Source organism: Grammomys surdaster, unplaced genomic scaffold (genome assembly GCF_004785775.1).
Source record: "Grammomys surdaster isolate TR1022 unplaced genomic scaffold, NIH_TR_1.0 126051, whole genome shotgun sequence".
Classification (NCBI taxonomy): domain Eukaryota; kingdom Metazoa; phylum Chordata; class Mammalia; order Rodentia; family Muridae; genus Grammomys; species Grammomys surdaster.
In genome coordinates, this window is record NW_021620862.1 from 980,037 (window position 1) to 999,389 (window position 19,353).

At 37.1% G+C, this 19,353-nt stretch overlaps 1 protein-coding gene across 6 annotated transcripts in view; it reads right to left on the minus strand.

The window, feature by feature from the left end:
• Rgs7 (regulator of G protein signaling 7) overlaps positions 1–19,353 on the minus strand; it is a 397,879-nt gene that overhangs the window by 70,721 nt on the left and 307,805 nt on the right. For 4 of the 6 annotated variants that reach the window (XM_028755241.1, XM_028755243.1, XM_028755242.1 and 1 more), the window contains one exon: positions 17,082–17,133. The exons of the other annotated variants lie outside the window; for them this stretch is intronic. In XM_028755241.1, coding sequence (XP_028611074.1) covers positions 17,082–17,133 — 52 coding nt within the window. The remainder of the gene's footprint in view (positions 1–17,081; positions 17,134–19,353) is intronic. 6 annotated transcript variants of the gene reach the window in all.

Consider the following 19,353-nt stretch of genomic DNA (forward strand, 5'->3'; position numbering starts at 1 on the left):
ACTGGACAGAGACTGTTAAATTTAATTCAAGGAGCCTTTACTGTATTAAATGGCTCTCAACCTAATATGACTAAGTCTTGCTGGCTCTGTCTCTCTTCAGGACCCCCTTATTATGAAGGCATTGCAACAACTGGGACTTTAAACAATATCACTAGCCATGACATTTGTATATGGGACAGTAAAAAGAGACTTACTCTTACTGAAGTTTCAGGACAAGGAATTTGCTTAGGAAACCCCCAGCTGATTACAAGCATCTATGCAATCAGACTCTTAAGAGTCCAAAGATCTCTGTCAACAGATACTTAGTGTCTGAAATTGATAAATGGTGGGCTTGTGGTTCTGGATTAACTCCGTGCATCTCCACCTCTGTTTTTGATGAGACCAAAGACTATTGTGTGCTTGTTCAGCTAGTCCCCTGGGTCTATTACTACCCTGTAGATACTCTTGAACCTCAGTTCAAGCTATACCCTAGACGCTTCTGCAGAGAGCCTGTTTCCTTAACCTTAGCAGTCAAATTGGGACTTGGAGTAGCCGCAGGTGTGGGAACAAGTACTGCTGCATTAATACAGACCCCTCATTATTTTCATGAGATAAGAGCCACCAATGATGTAGATTTAAGAGCCCTGGAACAATCAGTTTCAAAGCTAGAAGAATCATTAACTTCCCTCTCAGAGGTTGTTCTGTAGAATAGGAGAGGGTTAGACTTGCTGTTTCTTAGAGAAGGAGGGTTGTGCACTGCACTGAAAGAAGGATGCTGTTTTTATGTAGACCATTCAGGTGTAATTAAAGATTCCATGAGTAAACTCAGAGAGAGACTAGATCAGAGACAGAAAGATAGAGAAGCACAACAGAACTGGTTTGAAAGTTGGTTCAATAGATCCCCATGGATGACCACTCTGATATCCTCCCTTGCTGGACCCCTTGTGGTTTTGCTCTTGCTTTTGACTATAGGCCCTTATATTTTAAATAGATTAGTAACCTTTATTAGAGATAGAGTTAGTGCTGTTCAGATTTTAATGCTACGCCAACAATATCAAACCTTAGGTCAAGAAAATGAAACTTATGATGATACTGAAGTCTAAGTTTTTCTTAAGATCTACATTAGAAGAAGTGGGAGTGGGCCTATAGAGATTAAGTTTTTATGATTAAAAACCTGTCGTTAGAAGAAGTGGGACATAGAGGACATAGAAAATTTTCTCTGGAACAAGAAAGAATAGAAAATATTTACCCCTAGCAGACTGCAGACAGAATGGAGCCAAAAAGTGCAGGTTAGCTAGTTCATGGGCTCTGTGTTCCAGGAACAGGCTGACCACAAAGTAGATGGTTGAATAAGATTGGGTTCTTGGGAAAGATCTGTACAAGATGTTTCCCACATGACCGATTCTTGAACCCTGTCACACACTGAATGATGGACAGGTACTTTCCACTGGTACTTTCTGCTAAAATTTCCTAGCAACACCTCTTACTCCCCTGGTTTGCGGTTTTTTTTCCTATAAAAACCCCTCAGTCAGCTGGTCTTTGTCAATTCAGCTCCTGCATGAGCAAACAAATTGACCGTTAGCCTGGCTAACTCTCCCAAATAAAACTTCTGCTGATTGGATCCAGATTCGGTGCCTTGCAAGTTCGTGGGTGGCCATGACTTTCCGAGATTTGAGTGAGGGTCTCCCCATAGCGGGGGTCTTCAGTGTCACTGGGAATGGGCTTTGGGGTTTTAGAAGTTCAAGTCAGGCTCAGTGGTACTCTCTCTTCCTGCTGATCCAGATGTTGAACTCTTGGCATCTCCAGCATCATTCTGCCTGTGCATTGCCATTGTTCCTGCCATGACAATGATGAACTAAGCCTCTGAACCTGTATGCCTGTCTCAATTAAATATTTTCCTTATAGAGAGACAGGGACAAAAATGGAACAGAGACTGAAGGAAAGGCCATCCAGAGACATAGAGATCTATCCCCTCTGCAGACACCAAACCCCCACACTGTTGCTGATGTCAAGAAGTGCTTGCTGACAGGAGCCTGATATAGCTGTTTCCTGAGAGGTTATACCAGCACCTGACCAATATAGATGCAGATACTTACAGCTAACCACCAGGCTGAGCCTGGGTACCCAATGGAAGAGTTGGGGGAAGGACTGAAGGAGCTGAAGTCGATTGCAAATCCATTAGGAGAACAATATCAACTAACCAGACCACCCAGAGCTCCAAGAGACTAAACTACCAAAGAGTATATGTACATGGAGGCATCCATGGCTCCAGATACATATGTAGCAGAGGATACAATGGCAGGGGAGGGAGGCTTGATGCTCCAGCATAGGGGAATGCTAGAGAGGTGAGGCAGAAGTGGGTGAATAGATGGAGGAGAACAGTCATAGAGGCAAAGGAGAAGGAGGAGAGGAGGGATGGAATGGGGGCACTGTGGAGGGGTAATGGGGAAAAGGGATATCATTTGAAACGTAAATGAATAAAATGATTACAAAAATATTTTTCTTATAGTGGTCATTGTGTCTCTTCACAGCAAAAGAAACCCTAAGACATGACCTCACCTTATCCTTCATGATGACTGCTGGCTTTCTCAGAGAGATTCCTCATCAACTGTGGTCCCAAGTTATGCCTCCAGTCACTCTCCGGGCACTGACTCCAAACTACTCTAGTCTTTCCCAACACTCAGTCCAGTTTTCTCCAGATCTCTGTAGGCTTTCGGATTTAGTACTTTTCACTGTAGTTCATTATTTCTGATATGGAGTGATGAGTTTTCTCTAACCCATGTGTCTTTACTGTACTTTTGCCTCCATTTCCTTATGTCTGGAGAGTGATGCTGTTTATCTCACCATTTGAAGGGTAAGGAAAGCATCCTTGTCAGAGTGACCTAAGATAGCTCAGTCTTGTTAATGAAGTAAAAAAGGGGGAGAGGCAGAGAGCCTTTGAAGCTGCTTGGCAAGAATCTGACATGGGGGCCGGGCAGTAGTGGTGCACGCCCTTAATCCCAGCACTTGGGAGGCAGAGGCAGGCAGATTTCTGGTCTACAGAGTGAGTTCCAGGACAGCCAGGACTATACAGAGAAACCCTGTCTCGAAAAAACGAAAAAAAAAAAAAAAGAATCTGACATCTGACATGGGCCAAGGACAAGGAAATGGGCTGCTTGGCAGGAATATGACATTGGCCAAGGACAAGGAAGTAGGCTTCAAGCAGGAATCTGACATTAAGCTAGAACAAAGAAGTGATTTCAGGTAGGAATCTAAATCTTAGGCTAGAATAAAGAAGTAATTTCAGGCAAGAATATAAATTTTAGGCTAGAACAAGGAAGTAATTTGAGACATGAAAATGACTTTGGGCTAGGACAGGGAAGTTGGCTCAGATACTTTTGTCATCCTGATAAGCTTTTAGAAACAGTGATCAAGGGCATGTTCATATAATTGTATTTATTGCCTTGTTTGTTCTTTGACTATTTGTGTTTATTGCATTGCTTGTTCCTTGACTATTTGCATCACTATCTGTATTGCTAGTCCCTCAACCTAGAACTGACCTTAATACATGTTTATAATTAAAGTGATATAAAAGCAAAAAGGCGGAGGGGGATTGGATAGGGAGAGGAAATGGGGCAAGAGGAGGACATCTGAAATGTAAATAAATAAAATATCCAATAAAGAAAGAAAAAGAAAACTCACACATTGTTGACCTGAGACAATTTGAGCTCCAGATCCTGTCCATTAAAAATTTTTTTTTTTTCAGAGCCCTGGTTCCCACTTTGCAAAGCAGGTCTTCAACAAAAACCATTTTAAGTGAGAACTGTATTAAAACCATGGTATGTTGTTGTTTTAACTGAAGAGGCAAAGTCTAGTTTTACTGAATGAATGGTGGGGAATATGTTTTTGTTTAAACTATGGAAAATTACAAATATGGGCCACTCTATTCTGTTAAGCTGTATAACTACATGTTATAGAAACCTTGATAAATTTAAAGAAAAAATCTTAATTTGAACTAGAAAATGTATTCTGTCTGGCTACTATTTTTATCTGTCATTTTCCAGGCTATGCATTATTATATTTCTTTGCATATGTAATAGGAAGAAAAATTTTTACTAGACTCATATTAACCAGAGCAGGTCTTGAACTCCCTAAGTAGCTAAAGATAACCTTGAATTTCTAATCACTGTGCATTCCCCTTTTTAATAGAGTCTCTGCTTAAACCTCAACTGTAATATTTCTTCAAGCATGCTTTACTGCAGCCTTTTCTGTTTCCCTATGCATATAATTCCTATGTAAAACACACATACACACATACACACATACACACACACACAGTAGAAGATTAGGTAATTTAATTTTCTGTATAATTTTGGAGTCGATCTATGCACAGTTACAATTTTGAGGATTTTTATTGTGATAAATGATGTCATCATATTCTCTTTTTTTCCTTTTTTTTGTTTGTGCTTTTTATTGAATATTTTATTTTTTTTAATTTTTTTATTGGATGTTTTATTTAGATTTCATATGTTGTCCCTTTACCCTATCCCCCACCCACCCAGGAACCCCCAATCCCCTCACCCCTCCTCAAATGTTATCCCCTTTCCACATTCCCTCTCCCCAGAAACCTCTATCACATCCCCTTTCCTCCTGCTTCTATGAGGCTGTGCCCCCACCCACCCACCCACTCTTGCCTCCTGCCTAAATTAAAAAAAAAAATCTTAATTTGAACTAGAAAATGTATTCTGTCTGGCTACTATTTTTATCTGTCATTTTCCAGGCTATGCATTATTATAGTTCTTTTTTCTTATTTTTCTTTCTTTCAATCCTTTTTGTCCAAAAAGATAAAATAACAGTAATGACCACTTTAGAACATGCACGTATTGTACCTGATGTCTGATCTGAGGATTGAACATGACAGCTGGTGAGGAGTCCCAGGTCCATCTTGAACCTAAGCACAGAGACTATTCTTTCTTGGCTGGAAAGTACACTTAAATGAGAGGCATGGCTTGAAAGCCTTTGCCAGCCTTACCCTTGCTTCATGCTCCAAGGAATCTAGCTGGAGGTATAGTACTATTGTTTGGAGAAAAGCACAGTGACCTGGGAAACAATGTATTATCAGGTTCTTGTATTATAACAGCCTGAGCTTCCCAAAGCTTCACAAAAGAAGTAGAGAGCATCAGCAGAACACTGGGATGCCTTAGGAAAATATGTCTCACTCAAACAGAAAGCTCTTTTACAAGAACCTGACATCACAAACTTAACAAAAACAGATAACCTGGACCATCCACCTAACAAGCAGTTTAACAGAGAGTGTTCAGTATCAACAAATGCTATAAACACAATGGTACACTTAATAGCCTAAGAACAATTGTAATTATTTAGTATGTTTTAGGAAATTTTTATTGTGTGTCCTACAAAGTACAGATTCGAGATTCTTTCCAATTGTCTAATTTTCCAGTGTCTTCTTAATGTAGCCAATAAAGAAGTGTGGCCTTGGTCTGACAGCCTTCCCTACAACTCTCTAAACTTCATGAGGCTGCCTCAGTGAAATGGCCAGATGGGTTAACCTCAAGTATCCTGTAGGTCTGACTCTTATGCATAGGGGAAGACAGATTCGCTCACTGACACAGACATTGGGACATGGTAACAGAAAGGCAAGATTGGCACTGGAGGAGCTGAGAACTTGCATCTGGTCAACAAGCAAAGGCAGAAGGGGAAATGAAGACACAGTGGATGACATGAACTTTTGAATGTCAAAGCATGTCCCAGCAACACACCCCCTAATCCTTTCTAAACACTTCTACCAATTGAAGACCAAGCATTAAAATATATGAGCCTATGGGGGTAGCAGGGCTTCTCATGCAAAAACCCTACCAGGTACCTTGTTGAGGTTTGGTCTTTTGTTATGTTATTGTAATGCTCAGTGTGGGTCCTCAAGATTTGATTAACCCAGAGATGAGAGAGTCTGCATGTAGACTCATGTTGCCACTATGTGACCTTGCCCCCAAGTTATTTTTGATTGGTAAATAAAGATGCCTATAGCCTACAGCTGGGCAAAATAGAGGTAGGTGGGGCTTGATTTTCCTGGCCTGGAGGTAGGAAGAGACCATGAGGAGGAAGACACCATGAGAGGAGACCATGAAGAAAAAGACACCATGGGTTAGGAGTCAAGAAAACATGGCCCTGTGGGCTGGCCAATTGGAGTGAAGAGCAATCTAGATGAAATACAGTGAGTAATAACTCAGGGTTATCAATAGGAAATAGATTTTAATATCATAGAGGGTAAATATCTGCCTAGCTCTAGAGCTGATTAAGGCTAGTTATAAATATAAAGGTTGTTTGTGTCTTTTATCTAAGAACTAAATGGTCAAAGGTAGAGTAGAAATTCTACTTTGGGATTAAAAAAATTTATACTACAGTACCTCACATTGTTTCTCCTTATTAATCTAAAATCAGTGTTTTCTTTCATTCAAAACAATGTAGACACAAAATAATATCTTTTTCTCCCCATCTGTTGCTCAAGCAAAAGTTGAACATGGACATGTGAGTCGTCTTTTAACTAAAAACTAACTTTTCTGGAAAATAACTTCTACAAAAAATGTGCCATTCAAATGTCTCTGTAACAAATCAGAACTGTCATTTTTACTGTGGCCACAATGAATAGTAATTGTTCTTTAGTAAAACTTTAATGGAGATCAGAATGCTCCCTGTAGTTACCAGCTTGTGGAAATAAATGAATGGTCTCTGCTTTTTGTCATTCTTTTAAGAGCCTACAGTATTATAATGAAGAATTTTGCTTGTACATAGACTTTTCTAAGTCTCTGATGTCCTTTTCATCTTTTCTTTGTGAAGTAAAAGCACTACCCAAACGAAAATATTTTCATTCAAGCTAGGACTTTTTACCATAAATTAAGTCCATTTTACTGATGCTTGAAAAGGCTCCATTAGTATTTTGGTTAAAAAAACAAATCATAAGAAAGTGTCGTATACTTGGCTCATCCAAGGAATTGGGCTTTTGAAAGTTTGTAAATCCACACAAACTTGGAATCCATGATTCTCAAAGGAGACCTACAGAGAAGTCATTGCTCTGGACTACGAAGTGTCCTCATATAGCAATGACTTCTTCCCGTTTACATGAAAGAAGGGAAAGCAAATAGGTCCCTCTATGATTGGAACACACAAAGAGAAGCTAGCTGGCTATCACAACTAAGTAGGGCCTCTGCTTCATACAATTTGGCAATACCAAGAAGTTGCAAATTAATGGGGGTTCCATCAATCTTCCAAGAGGATATTTTGCTAGGAAGCATCATCCTGACTTGGTCATGATTTTCACATAACAATGTTAGGGGCTTTAAATTGAAAAAGAATGTTCATCTCATGTCAGTTAAGTTTGTTAAAAATGAATTCATTGATCCCACAGAATATAATGAAGCGTGTCAGTATAAACGGAATTGCTGAATTGTAAACTTCTAGTAAGCACACAAATTAACAGGGCCATTTACGAGTTCAAATATGAGTTTGAACTCATTCTCATTGTGAAGCAGATCCACCTTTTGTGTGTTTCTGTAAACAGCCACATTTTTGTTATGGTCATTTTCTTTTCTATTTAAACTTCAATAGTAAGACCATGAACTAAATAGTATTTTGGTTGACACAAACATGTCTTATTCAGAATAGTTTGAAACTTAGTTCTAAATGACGTTATGAATAGAAAAATATCTGATCAGATTGCCAGTTGGGAATCTTTTTGCTCAATCCTCCCTTATCCTGAGTAAGAAGCTAAGCATGTGTGCTAAGTGTATGTATTATCTTGCTCTCTGTACATCTCAACTTTCAGAGAAGCTTATTTACTGAGTGTTTATCTATCATCATATAGGACTTAATGCCATCTTTTAGGAATTAACTCCCACCACTTAAAATTCATCACCCATTTATTTACTTTTTCTTTTCATCTTCTTATTTTTCTATTTTTCATTTTGTTGTCTAATATTGGGAAATTAGTTCAAGCTTATTGTTGCCTTGTTCCTTTTTCTTACAACTCCTCTAAAATTCCATCTCCCTAAAATCCTCATGAATGTGCAATCTAGCAGAAAAACACTCTGACCCAGTGAAGGATGAGTAAAAGGCATGTTTGATGAAGTGACATAAGCAGAAACTCTGGGTTGGAAGCCTGGTCCTGTCCTTTTCATTACCAGCAGAGGAACAGATCTACATATTTGACTCTTGGTTCTTCTTCATCTGTGGAGCATGGTTAGTAACATTTTAAAGATTTTCTGTAAGGGATAAAAATTAAATAATGTTCATAAATATCCAATGAAAGTTGCTCAGAAATATTTACATTCCTTCTATGCTATTAGTTAAAATGTAGCTAGAAAATTAGAAGAAACCATTCAAAAATCACATAAAATAGACAACCATGAGAAATAGAAAATTAAGCTAATATGTCTCCATGAATCCAAATAGTCACTGACTGGCCTTCAATCTTTAATGTATACCTTGAAGAGTTTATTTATGATATTTACTAATATCATAAGTTAGAATCCTAGATATAACTGACTGGGAACAAAACCACAGATTTATACTTAAAATTCTTTCTATTGATATGGGAAAATCATAGCTACACTTAGTGAATAGTTAATCCCCAAATATATATATATTATATTCACATATGTATATTTATGGCTCTAATGATGGAATTTTTGCTTGATATATAAATAAAAAATGATCAAAAGTCAAGCTATATAGGTACTAGTTAGATATTTAAGAACTCAATGTACATTACTATAAAATAGAAAATGTATTTCTTTCTTTTTTCATAGCTTTGAAGATATTTTGAACTAAAAGGGACACTAATCAAGAAAGTAAGGAAAGAGCTCAATAAGATAGGTCACTATTTATTTTCCTGCCCAGGTCAGTGGCCTGGTTTCTTATACAGAGAAACAAACAGTTAGTTGTTCCTAAGCTTTCAATAGACCTTAATCCATCTCTAGAGATGAAATTATGAACTGGGGGCACATTCCAAACATGATAGGATTTAAATGTTTATGTTGCTGAATAAGATATTGAATAGATATTTGAATAAGACAGTGAACCATTTGCTGAAATATTTGCTAAACAGATTACGTTGCAACTGAAATTTTCATCAAAAACTTTTATAAAATGTTAAAAGCTCCTGTTAAGAAGAATTTACAAGCATAATTTATGTTCTTCAGATAGCACAAATATTTCAGTCCTTTTAATGAATAGTTCTGATAATGAGTAAACTTTTACTATCATATTATAATAATATGCTGCATTTTCTTTTTAAGGAGTTAGCTTGTTATATGTCTCATATTTGAATACAGTTTATTAGCTTATGATGAATATTTATTTTATAAAATGAATTGTAATGCTAATATTACCTTAAAAGTATGCAATAATTAAACGTTTTACTTCATATGAAGAGAGATATGAGACAGCTCTTCCCAGAAATTAGACGATTAACCTGCTACACTTTTTCAAAATCAGGAATATTTTAACATTTTCTAGGTTATTTGAAAAGCCACTTTTATTGCAAATACTGACTCTGCATTTGAGTTATGATGTCTGACACTGTCTGGACTGATATGAGAAGACATAGCCCTCTGTCTGTATGCTATGAGAAGGCATGGCTCTTCTGTTTGCATGAAATGTCTTTCTTATTATTGACCATAGCCTTAGGTCAAGATTTTAATCTGCATTGACTATGCTCACTGAGGAATGTTCTAGAATTGTAAAATAGAGTTACTTAACTTAGACTAGCAAAGTCTGTCTGTTAAGCTCAGGACATTTGCCAGCCACCAAAAACGGAAATAGTGGACCATGAAAGGAGTAGAAGGAAAGCCCTGGAAGATCCCTATGTTGTTCCAGCAGAGGCAGTCCTCTTTTATAAGCTGCTGCCTGCTCTTAATTTTCCTGTCTCATAACTATATCCCCTCAATTTCAAGAGTTGAGAACCCAATTAATAACTTTGGTTAGTGAATAAAGCTTTAAAAAAAAGCTTCAGCATTTGTTCCTTGGAAGTTTCCCCCACCCCACCCCCAAAAGATTCACTTCTACACATGGTTTTAGTAGCAATGACAGTCTTCTTAATGGTAATTGTTAAGTTTCAGAAAATTTCTAACCATGGTAGGAAAGTAAAATACAGAAAAAAGAAACAACCAACTTCCTTTTCTCTCAAATATTAGAGAGTAACCTCATGATTCAATTAAAAAAAAGACAGAAATAAGGAAAAGTACAAAATGGGCAAAATTTAAAAATCATAAAATGCATAGTCATACTCTGTTCTTTCTCTAAAATTCTGTAATCAAACATCAGGTATGGCAGGTGGGAACTTAGAAGTCATCACTCCTTTTTATCCTCATAGCATTAAAAGGATAAACAGAGGCAAAACAGCTTTTACCTCACTCAAAGATTGGTGTCAGAAGACAATCCATCAACCTTGCTATAGCTAGAAGCCCATTGTGGACAAAACACTCTCATGCTTCTCTTGAGGCCAGGAAGAAGTCTTAAAGGACTAATAATATCTTTCTAACTTTTACCCCAAGAATTCTATCAGGTTCTGTGATTGAGGAAGGAAGGGAAAATCCCCTTATACTGTTAACAAAGGGAGGGGTAAAGCTATCATTCTGCCTTTAACAATGTCTGACTTAAATGCCTGGGGTTTTAAGAGGAGATGTCAAACTCTTTCATGCTCTAGTCTTCTTAGTACATTTAAATGTAAAGAAATTTCAAAAATCCAAAATCACAGTTGTAAAGATCATTGCCAATATCACTATAAGTTTGAGTCCTAATGGTAAAATGATAGTATAGTTTTAAACGCTGCACCTCACTAGGTATCAATAGGTCTGTTACATAACAACATAGAAGCATGAGTAAAAGAACAACACATGTAAGACTTTGTTTAAGAAGAGAAACCTTATAGACTCCTTGGAGTTCCCCATCCCAGGTCTCTGGCAAGTTCTAGAGAAGCCTTCCTTCACCCCTCTCCAACTCCCTTACAGCTGGCTACTCTAGCTGAGATTCCTAGCAGTGGGGAATATGGATCCTGAAGCAAACACTTCCTGTAGGTAGGCAGGTCTCCCAGTGGAAGCATAAGGACACCAACCCACTGACAAAACCTTCAACCCAAAATTTATCTTGTCTATAAGAAGCGAAAGGAGAAAGATGGAGCAGAGACTGAAGGAATGGCCAATCAATGAGCTGCTTGACTTGAGACACATCCCATGGGCAAGAACTAATCCCTAACACTATTAATGATACTCTGTTGTACTTGCAGACAGGAGTCTGTCATAACTATCCTCTGAGATAATCAACCCAGTGGCTGACTGAAACAGATCCGGAGACCCACAGCCAAACATTAGACTGAGCTTGGGGAGTCTTATGGAAGAGTTGGAAGGACTGAATGACCCAGAGGGAATAGGAATTCCATAGGAAAACAGAGTCAACTAACATGGACCCTTGGAGGTTCCCAGAGAGTGAACTACCAAAGAAAGACCATATATATATGGACTGGACCTACTGTCCTCCAACCCCCATATATTTCTAGCATATATGCAGCTTTGTCTTCATGTGGATCCCCCAACAACTGTAGTGGGAGCCATCCCTGACTCTGTTGCCTGCCTGCGGATCTTGTTCCCCTAATTAGGCTTCCTTGTCTGGCCTCATTGGCAGAGGATGTACCCAGTCCTACAATGACTTGATATACTAGGATAAGTTGGTTCCCAGGGGGACTTCCCCTTTCTCAGAGGAGTCAGGGGGTGGAGGTCTGTGTGAGGGGGAGTCTGGAAGAAGAGAGGGTCTTCAATCGAGATGCACAGTGAATGAATAAATAAATTAATGGAAAAGAAGAAAAAGGAAGAAAGGAAGAAGGAGGAGGAGGAAGAAGAAGAAGAAATCCAAGAAAGCAAAAGGAGTCAAATCAAGGACCAAGGATGTGGTCTACAAAACCCACAGCTGTAGAAAATGGAAAAATAATCATTAAGCCAGAAAGCATACTCTTCACACTGAAGATGTCTTGATCGGTCATTTCTGCTTGTTAGCACAGCACGTTCTGTTTTCAATAGCAAATCCCAAGGCATGCTGAAGGACAAGTGTATTGAATGACTGTGTGCAAATGATTTTTAAATGCAAAAGGTTGATACTCTTAAGACATGAAACTAAAAGAACTGTGATTAAAATACAATTATATTCATAGAAAAAGCAAGTAGTGTTAAATAGTGTGCAAGAACAGGTGAGACCTGCAATTGTGGAGGTGAAGATTCTAACAACAAAATCAATCAATCAATCAATCAAAAAAAATCAAGAAATTTGAAACCAGTACACTGATACCAGTTGATATGCCAGTGGGAATGGGGGAAATCTGACATTGTTCTCTGCATAAATGAATAAATAAATAAATAAATAAATAAACAAATAAACCAAATCTGCTTATCTACATATAATAATAATTAAATATGAGATCATACATTTAGGAGTGAGAAACAGGAAGTGTTGGAGTCAGGAGAGGGAGGAATACGTGTACACACAGTGATAACAAATCTACTTTGTAAAACAACTAATAAAAATTTTTAAATTTTTTAAATTAAAAAAAAATTATGGGTTTATCAGGGAACTAGAGAGGACTGATAAATCAGTAAGCTTCAAAACAACAAATGAACCTTGCACAAAGTTGAAAGAAATTCAAATGACTAAAATCATCAACAATCTAAATATGTGCCATGACATAAAGAGAAAGAAAAACAAATAGAAAATTACTTTAAAGACTAAACATTTTCTGAAATCAATGATAGACTCTCTTAGCTGAAGTGGAGTCCTTTTTGCAAATGCATGTAGTAAGTCTCTACCTTACAGTAACCTCATGGTCTGACTTTTTTTGGGAGATATGGCCACTAAAGAAACCATTAGGGTTAAATGGTGTCCTAAGGGTGGGGTCCTAATTCCAGAATACTTGTGTCTTTGTAGTAAGAGTAGAGATACCAGAAATGTCCCTGTTTAAGGAGACAGTCCAGTGAGATATAGTAAAAAGTCCTATTTCTGATAACCAGAGAGATTCAGAAGAAGCCAACCCTACAGGAGTTTGGTTTGTAATTTCCCTGCAGAGAATGCCTGCCATTTTTATGAGAACCAGTTATGTTGCTCAAGCCACTCAGGCTGTGATGACTTTTTATGGCTACCCTAGAAACTAACAGAGCAAACCACAGAACCAGGAAATGTGGAGAGCATCAACAAGGACAAACATACGTACATATGTCAAACCCTAAACTTAGACATATTCTAATTTCAGAAAAACAGTTTCAGAGTTCTGTAAGGTTTATGGGAAAATTGGGTAGTATTTGCAGAGGTTCATGTTATGTAATGCTATTCCATCTGCCTTGTAATTAATATCTTACATTAGTATGGTACATTGATTAAGTTAGAGTCACTCTCCATACATTAATTAATAATGTGTGAATCTGTAGTTGGCACAATGGTTAATTCTCTGAGTTGAACATTCTGTAAATATCCACAAATGTACAGTTACATTTATCTCCTATTCTAATCTCATGAAAGACAGTCTTGCTATTCTAAAAATTTTTTGTCCTGTACCTATTTTTCCACTTTGCCTGAAATTAATTTTTCTACTATAGTATTTGATTAAAAATGGCCCTTATAGGTTCCTATATTTGGATGCTTACTTATCAGAGTGAGTCCCATCATTTGAAAAGGATTACAAGATGTGGCCTTGTTGGAGGAAATGTATCATTGGGAGTGGGTTTGAGGTTTCAAAAATTCATGTTATGCCTAGTTCTCTCAGCTACTGCTCCAGCAACATCAATGCTGCCATACTATGGGCCATGATAAGAATGGACTAACGCTCTGAAACTGTAAGAAAATCCCCAATTAAATATTTTCTTTTATATGAGTTGCCTTGGTCATGTTGTCTCTTCACGGAGATAGAATACTGACTAAGATATCTACTCTAGATTTACTTCAATTACAATGACATGGCAAATATTTGTCTATTACTTTACCTTTAATCTCCCTGTGTCTTCATACTTAATACTCTGCTATTATTCTTTTACAATCCATTGGATCAGTAGGGACTGAAGTCTATTAATTTTGAAAAATCTACTCACTAGAATACAGTAGTAGGAACCACTAACACCTGATTTTCTAAGCACAAAGAGCAGTGATAGATATTAAAAGCAAATACATGCTCATGGATTTAGGAAAAGGACCGGAAAATAGAACGGTAGATGATCTCCCAGAGCACTTCTAAAATGAGAACTGTTATATAATAAATATCAGTTGATGTCACATTGAAAAACCATTATTTTTGGTAATTGGATAGATCTATTTGAAAGAATTGTATGTGCTGAATCAAGAATGAATAATTTCCAGTTTAAAAAAAAATAGAATTATTTCCATTTCCCCAGCCTTTTGGGCTCTCAGCATCTCAATACTATATATAATGAAGTTATTAATACATTAGTATATCTCAGGCATCATTGTCAGCTATTCAGGATTTGATCCACAGTTTTGAGACCTTACAGACTATCAATTTGATTTTGTTTGTCTGCCTGTTTTTAGATTCTTTTAAATAAGTCCATAATATTTCAGTCTTCTTTCTCTCAAACACAAATGTTTAGACACAGTAAGCTTTCTACCATTGGTAACTAATCAGTTTCAAACCTATTCCTCAAGGAAAAATTATTCCTTAATGTAAAGCATTGTTACCATGATGTGCCAGTGAGAATGTTTTGTGTTGCCTGCCTCCCTATTGCTATCTAAGAAGAACGCCTTAGCTCCTCGTTACGTCTTATGTCACTTTAGCATTGTTTTGGTTTTGGAAAGCAGGGATTAGTCTTGTATCGTTTCTTAGTGCCCTCAGCATAATTGCTCCGTGTAGGTCTGAAAGGCTCCTCAGCATCTTAGAGCAATTGGCAGGACATCACTGAATATTTACTGAGGTGCAAATCATTGTCCTCTCTGGTAAAGATAATGTAAGGCTTGAACAGTTTTTATTGATAGATGGACCTTATGAGAGAATTCAGTGTTTCTTTTTCTAGTGTTATGCATTAGTTTCAGAAGCATCTTACAAAGTTCTCTTCTCTATACATCACAGCCCTTTCTTACTAAATCTTCATTGTTTTCCTTCTAGCTATATATTAATTAATCTGGCAGCATTCTATAAAGTATCTTTTTCCTGTTTGATTGCTTGAATACCTTCTGCACCACTTTAGCACTCTAACTAACTTCAGGTTTCTACAGTGACCATTAGGAAGGATAATTTCAACTATTTGCTGTGGATTTTCCTACAGTTTTCTTCTGAAGATGCTTCTCCACCTGAAGTCCAAAAGAAAATCAAGTTACTGTGAAGGTTCTTTCTGCCTTTGCATAGTATATTATTCTCCCTTGCTATGATAGCTAGTTTTATGCCAACTTGTTACACAAGATAGAGTCAATTTAGAAGAAGGAATCTCAATTGAGAAAATGTTTCCATAAGACTGGGATATAGGTGAGTTTATAGGGCATTATCTTAATTACTGAATGATGTGGGAGGGCCCAGTCCATTGTGGGCTTCTATGGCCTCTAAATTAGCTCCTGCCTCTAGGCCTCCAGCCCTATTTGAGCTTCATCTAAGACTTTCACCAGTGATAAAGCAAGATACAGAAGTATAAGTAATGTAAACCTGGTGTTCCCCAAGTTGCTTTGGACCATGCTGTTTCATCACAGCAGAAGACACTAAGACATTTCCTGTCTCATCATCACAGATAGTGGTTCGAATGAGAATGGCCCCGATAGGACCCTATGATTGAATTCATGTTTTGCAGTTAGTAGAACTGTTTGGTATGGCCTTGTTGAAGGAGGTGTTCCACTGGAGAGTGGATGAAAGTTTCATGGGTTTTGAAAGCCCATACGAGGCCCAATCCTCTCACAGCCTACTGCCTATGGATCAGGGAATAAGTTCTTAGTTACTGTTCCAGGTCCAAGCTGTTGTCAGCTGCCATGCTTCTCAGCATGAAGATTATAAACTAACTCTCTGAAGCTGTAAGCAAGCTCCTACTTAAATGCCTTCCATTATAAGTTGCTTTGATCATAGTGTTTCTTTGCAGCAATATAATAGTATCTAAGACACTATGCAAATCTCTTCATACTCTTCAATCTGTCTTAGATGTTACCAGTTGTTTTGTGAAATCATCCTGGTACACCACCCACCACTACCACACAAAGTCAATCTTTTATACTTTTAAACTTCCATATCTTTCTTCACATATCAAGTTCATATTAACATGGCTATTTACCAAAATTCTTTGTGTAAGATTCTCCTCTCTCGTCTAGCCTATGAGTTACTGAATGCTTTAGATAACCTATTGATTTCTGGCATCATCTACCACAAGGCATAGGAATTGTTTTCAATAAACATTTGTAGACACAGCATTTAAAATGTATACAATCTAATTTAAGAAAAATATTACCTATAGGAAAATGTATGAAAATGAACACTGTCTAGGAGTAAGTTTTTTTCCTTATAAAGGTTAGTTGAAATCTTCAGTATTTGAACTTGAGTTATTCTGAGGTCACTAAATTTCATTTATTATGATTAGCTATTGCACAGTTTTTGGCTTGCCAGTGGCCTTTCTGTGTTTAGCATAACCTTCTGGTGTAGAATCACAGGATATCTCGAAAACATGGATCAAAGTGCAGGTTTGAGGAGTCTGGGATTGCTGAAGGAGAACTAGAACTATGGCTCTCTGGAAAACATTTGTCACTCTCCCTAGTTACATAGGATGCTATGAGAAACCAACCATAACCATTTGAGGCTCATTTACAGCACTTCAATGTAAGTAGGGGCTTTTCTTTAACAGATTCAGGGAACACTCTACTGTAGAAGAAGCTTCCATACATTAATTGAGTGTTAATTAACATTGATCCATAAATAGAATTGTGGTTTCCTCTCTCATTAATAAAAGATACATAATTCAAGTGCTTGTTATACAGACACATAAGTGGTTAAGGATAAAAAAAAAACTAACTAAAAAAAAAATGAAGAAAAACAAAACAAAAACCCCTAAAAACAAAAAACCCCCCAAAAAACAAAAGAACAGAAACATACTGACCATAATCTGTGTTTTCCGGCTCCCAACAATTTGATGGCCAAAAGTAGGGTGTCTATGAGAGAAAAAAAAAAGAGGTATCTTGGTTAGACTCATAACTACTTAGTAGACTTTCTGGTTTGCAGTCTGTTTATCTTCTGTGGCTATCTGATTTCAAACCAAGAGAAAGCTCCCAGAGAGGCATTCCAAGGTTCTCATCTAGATGTACTGACAAATTTCAAAGTCTTCAGACCTGCCAAACATCATAAGGGCTGCAAAATGCTGCTCATTTTCCAGTATCCCACCAATGGCCACAATGTTAAAGAATATGACTGCACTATCCAAACAAAGGCTTCCGTCTCAGCCTCAGAGAGGGCTGAAAGCAGAAGATTATGTTCAGCGGGGTTTGGAATGAACCAATTTACATATAATGACTACTTCCTGTGCATCATATCTCATTACTGCTTTTCATAGATTCAAAAAGTTTAGCTGACAGAATCATTCCCTGGGATTTGTCAATTATCTACAGGAATCTGTTAATTATGTAATATAGCTTTTGACATTATTCAATAGATGACTTTTGACCTTTCCTTAGAAAAACATACTTTCATAAAGACATCTATTGCTGTAAACTTTTAAAAGGTATAAACCAGAGATTATTTTTTTAAACTAATAATATCTTTGATATGATTAACAATAGCCAGAAAGAATTCTGACTCTGTAAATTTCTGGAAATACATTGAGTGGAATACGAAAGAAAGCTCGATCTGGAATAAAAACCTTAAGATATTTAAAATGGTATGTTTTAAGGATTTTTCTAAGCCTGCTAGCTGGACTTAGCATTAAGATTCATGGTGACCACAGATCTGTATCAGCAATCAGCAACTCCATTCCCCAAAATGGGGATGACTCAAGGACTCATAGATCAGTGGCTGTAGATTCACGTGCAGTGGACTGATTATATGTATCAACTAATTATATGGATCATTTATAAGCAATGAGCATATTTTGGGCAATTTCTGATTGTCTGATAATTTTCCTCTTTAGCAGAGTGACTCGTAAAGACATAGAAAGAGATGCTCTGGAGAACCGATTGAATTCTTTAGGAAGGGCTCTTTCCCAACTGGTCTGACACCACAGAAGATCTTGACTTACCCTCTACTTCTTTGAAATTTCTTCAGTCTAATAAAGATGGCTACTAATAGTAGTTCTCTGCACATATAAACAAAATCACAGTAGGAATTTGGAAGAAAAAAAGATTAAACCCCTAGGTTAAGAGGGATGGGAAGACATATATAGAACACTCACATCCTCTCCAGTCTCACTTAACTCCGTGGGAGAGTGAACTTTGAAGAGTTGATTTCTTAGAAATTTAATTGGACCAGGATTCTAGTAAAGCCATAAGGAGTGAAGTAGCTAAAGACTGCTCTCATGTAAGTCTCCACTTTTGCAAAACTTTTCAGAAGGAACATTGAATTTTTGGTGGTGCTGTGCGTGTGCGTGTGTCAGAGTGATTAACTGGCTTTAGATTATATTATTCTAGACATCTGGTCAGATAGATACTTTTTGTTCTCATCTCTACTCTTAAAAAATTCTCTTTATTCTCTTATCATGTATTCAGTGAAATTCTTAAGAGTATAAAAATAGAATTTTATCTCTAGAAATTACAGAAAAATGCCACAAAACCAAAATTTTCCATTAATATTAGAAAATTTTTCTCAGGAATAAATTTTTGACTTATAATAAGAAACTGTAAGAGAATAACAAGCCATTACAGTTTGTTATTTATTACCTATGCCTGTGGTCATTCTAGACGTTAGGACATTTTAATGCGTGTGTGTCTCTTTTCCAGAGCTAGTCACCTTTGCTTCTACAGAACTCACTCCCATTGCTGGTCATTACTCACTAGCCTTCAGCTGCATAGTACATGCACCAACTCCATGAGAGGGATGTGAGATTGGTCTGGAGAATCATGTCAGGCCTCACTTCCAATTAGCAAAGAGAGAGAGACTAAATAATTTAAGTTTACAGCAAACCTAAAAAGAACCAAAACCCACATTTCTAAAATGTACTGAGACTATTACACACATTTATTGTGTTACAGCAATACAATTAAGCTCTGGCTCTGTTTATCTCAGATACATGCCCTGTATCTTCTTTATGTTCTTAATGATGTTTGGAATCTACACAGTTCACTGCAGGCTTTAAGAACTTAACGTATTCTTTGAAAATTGCTTCCAAGGAGGTGAATTTCAATTCAATTCATGACATTTCTGTTGCTTTGAACCAGCATGAA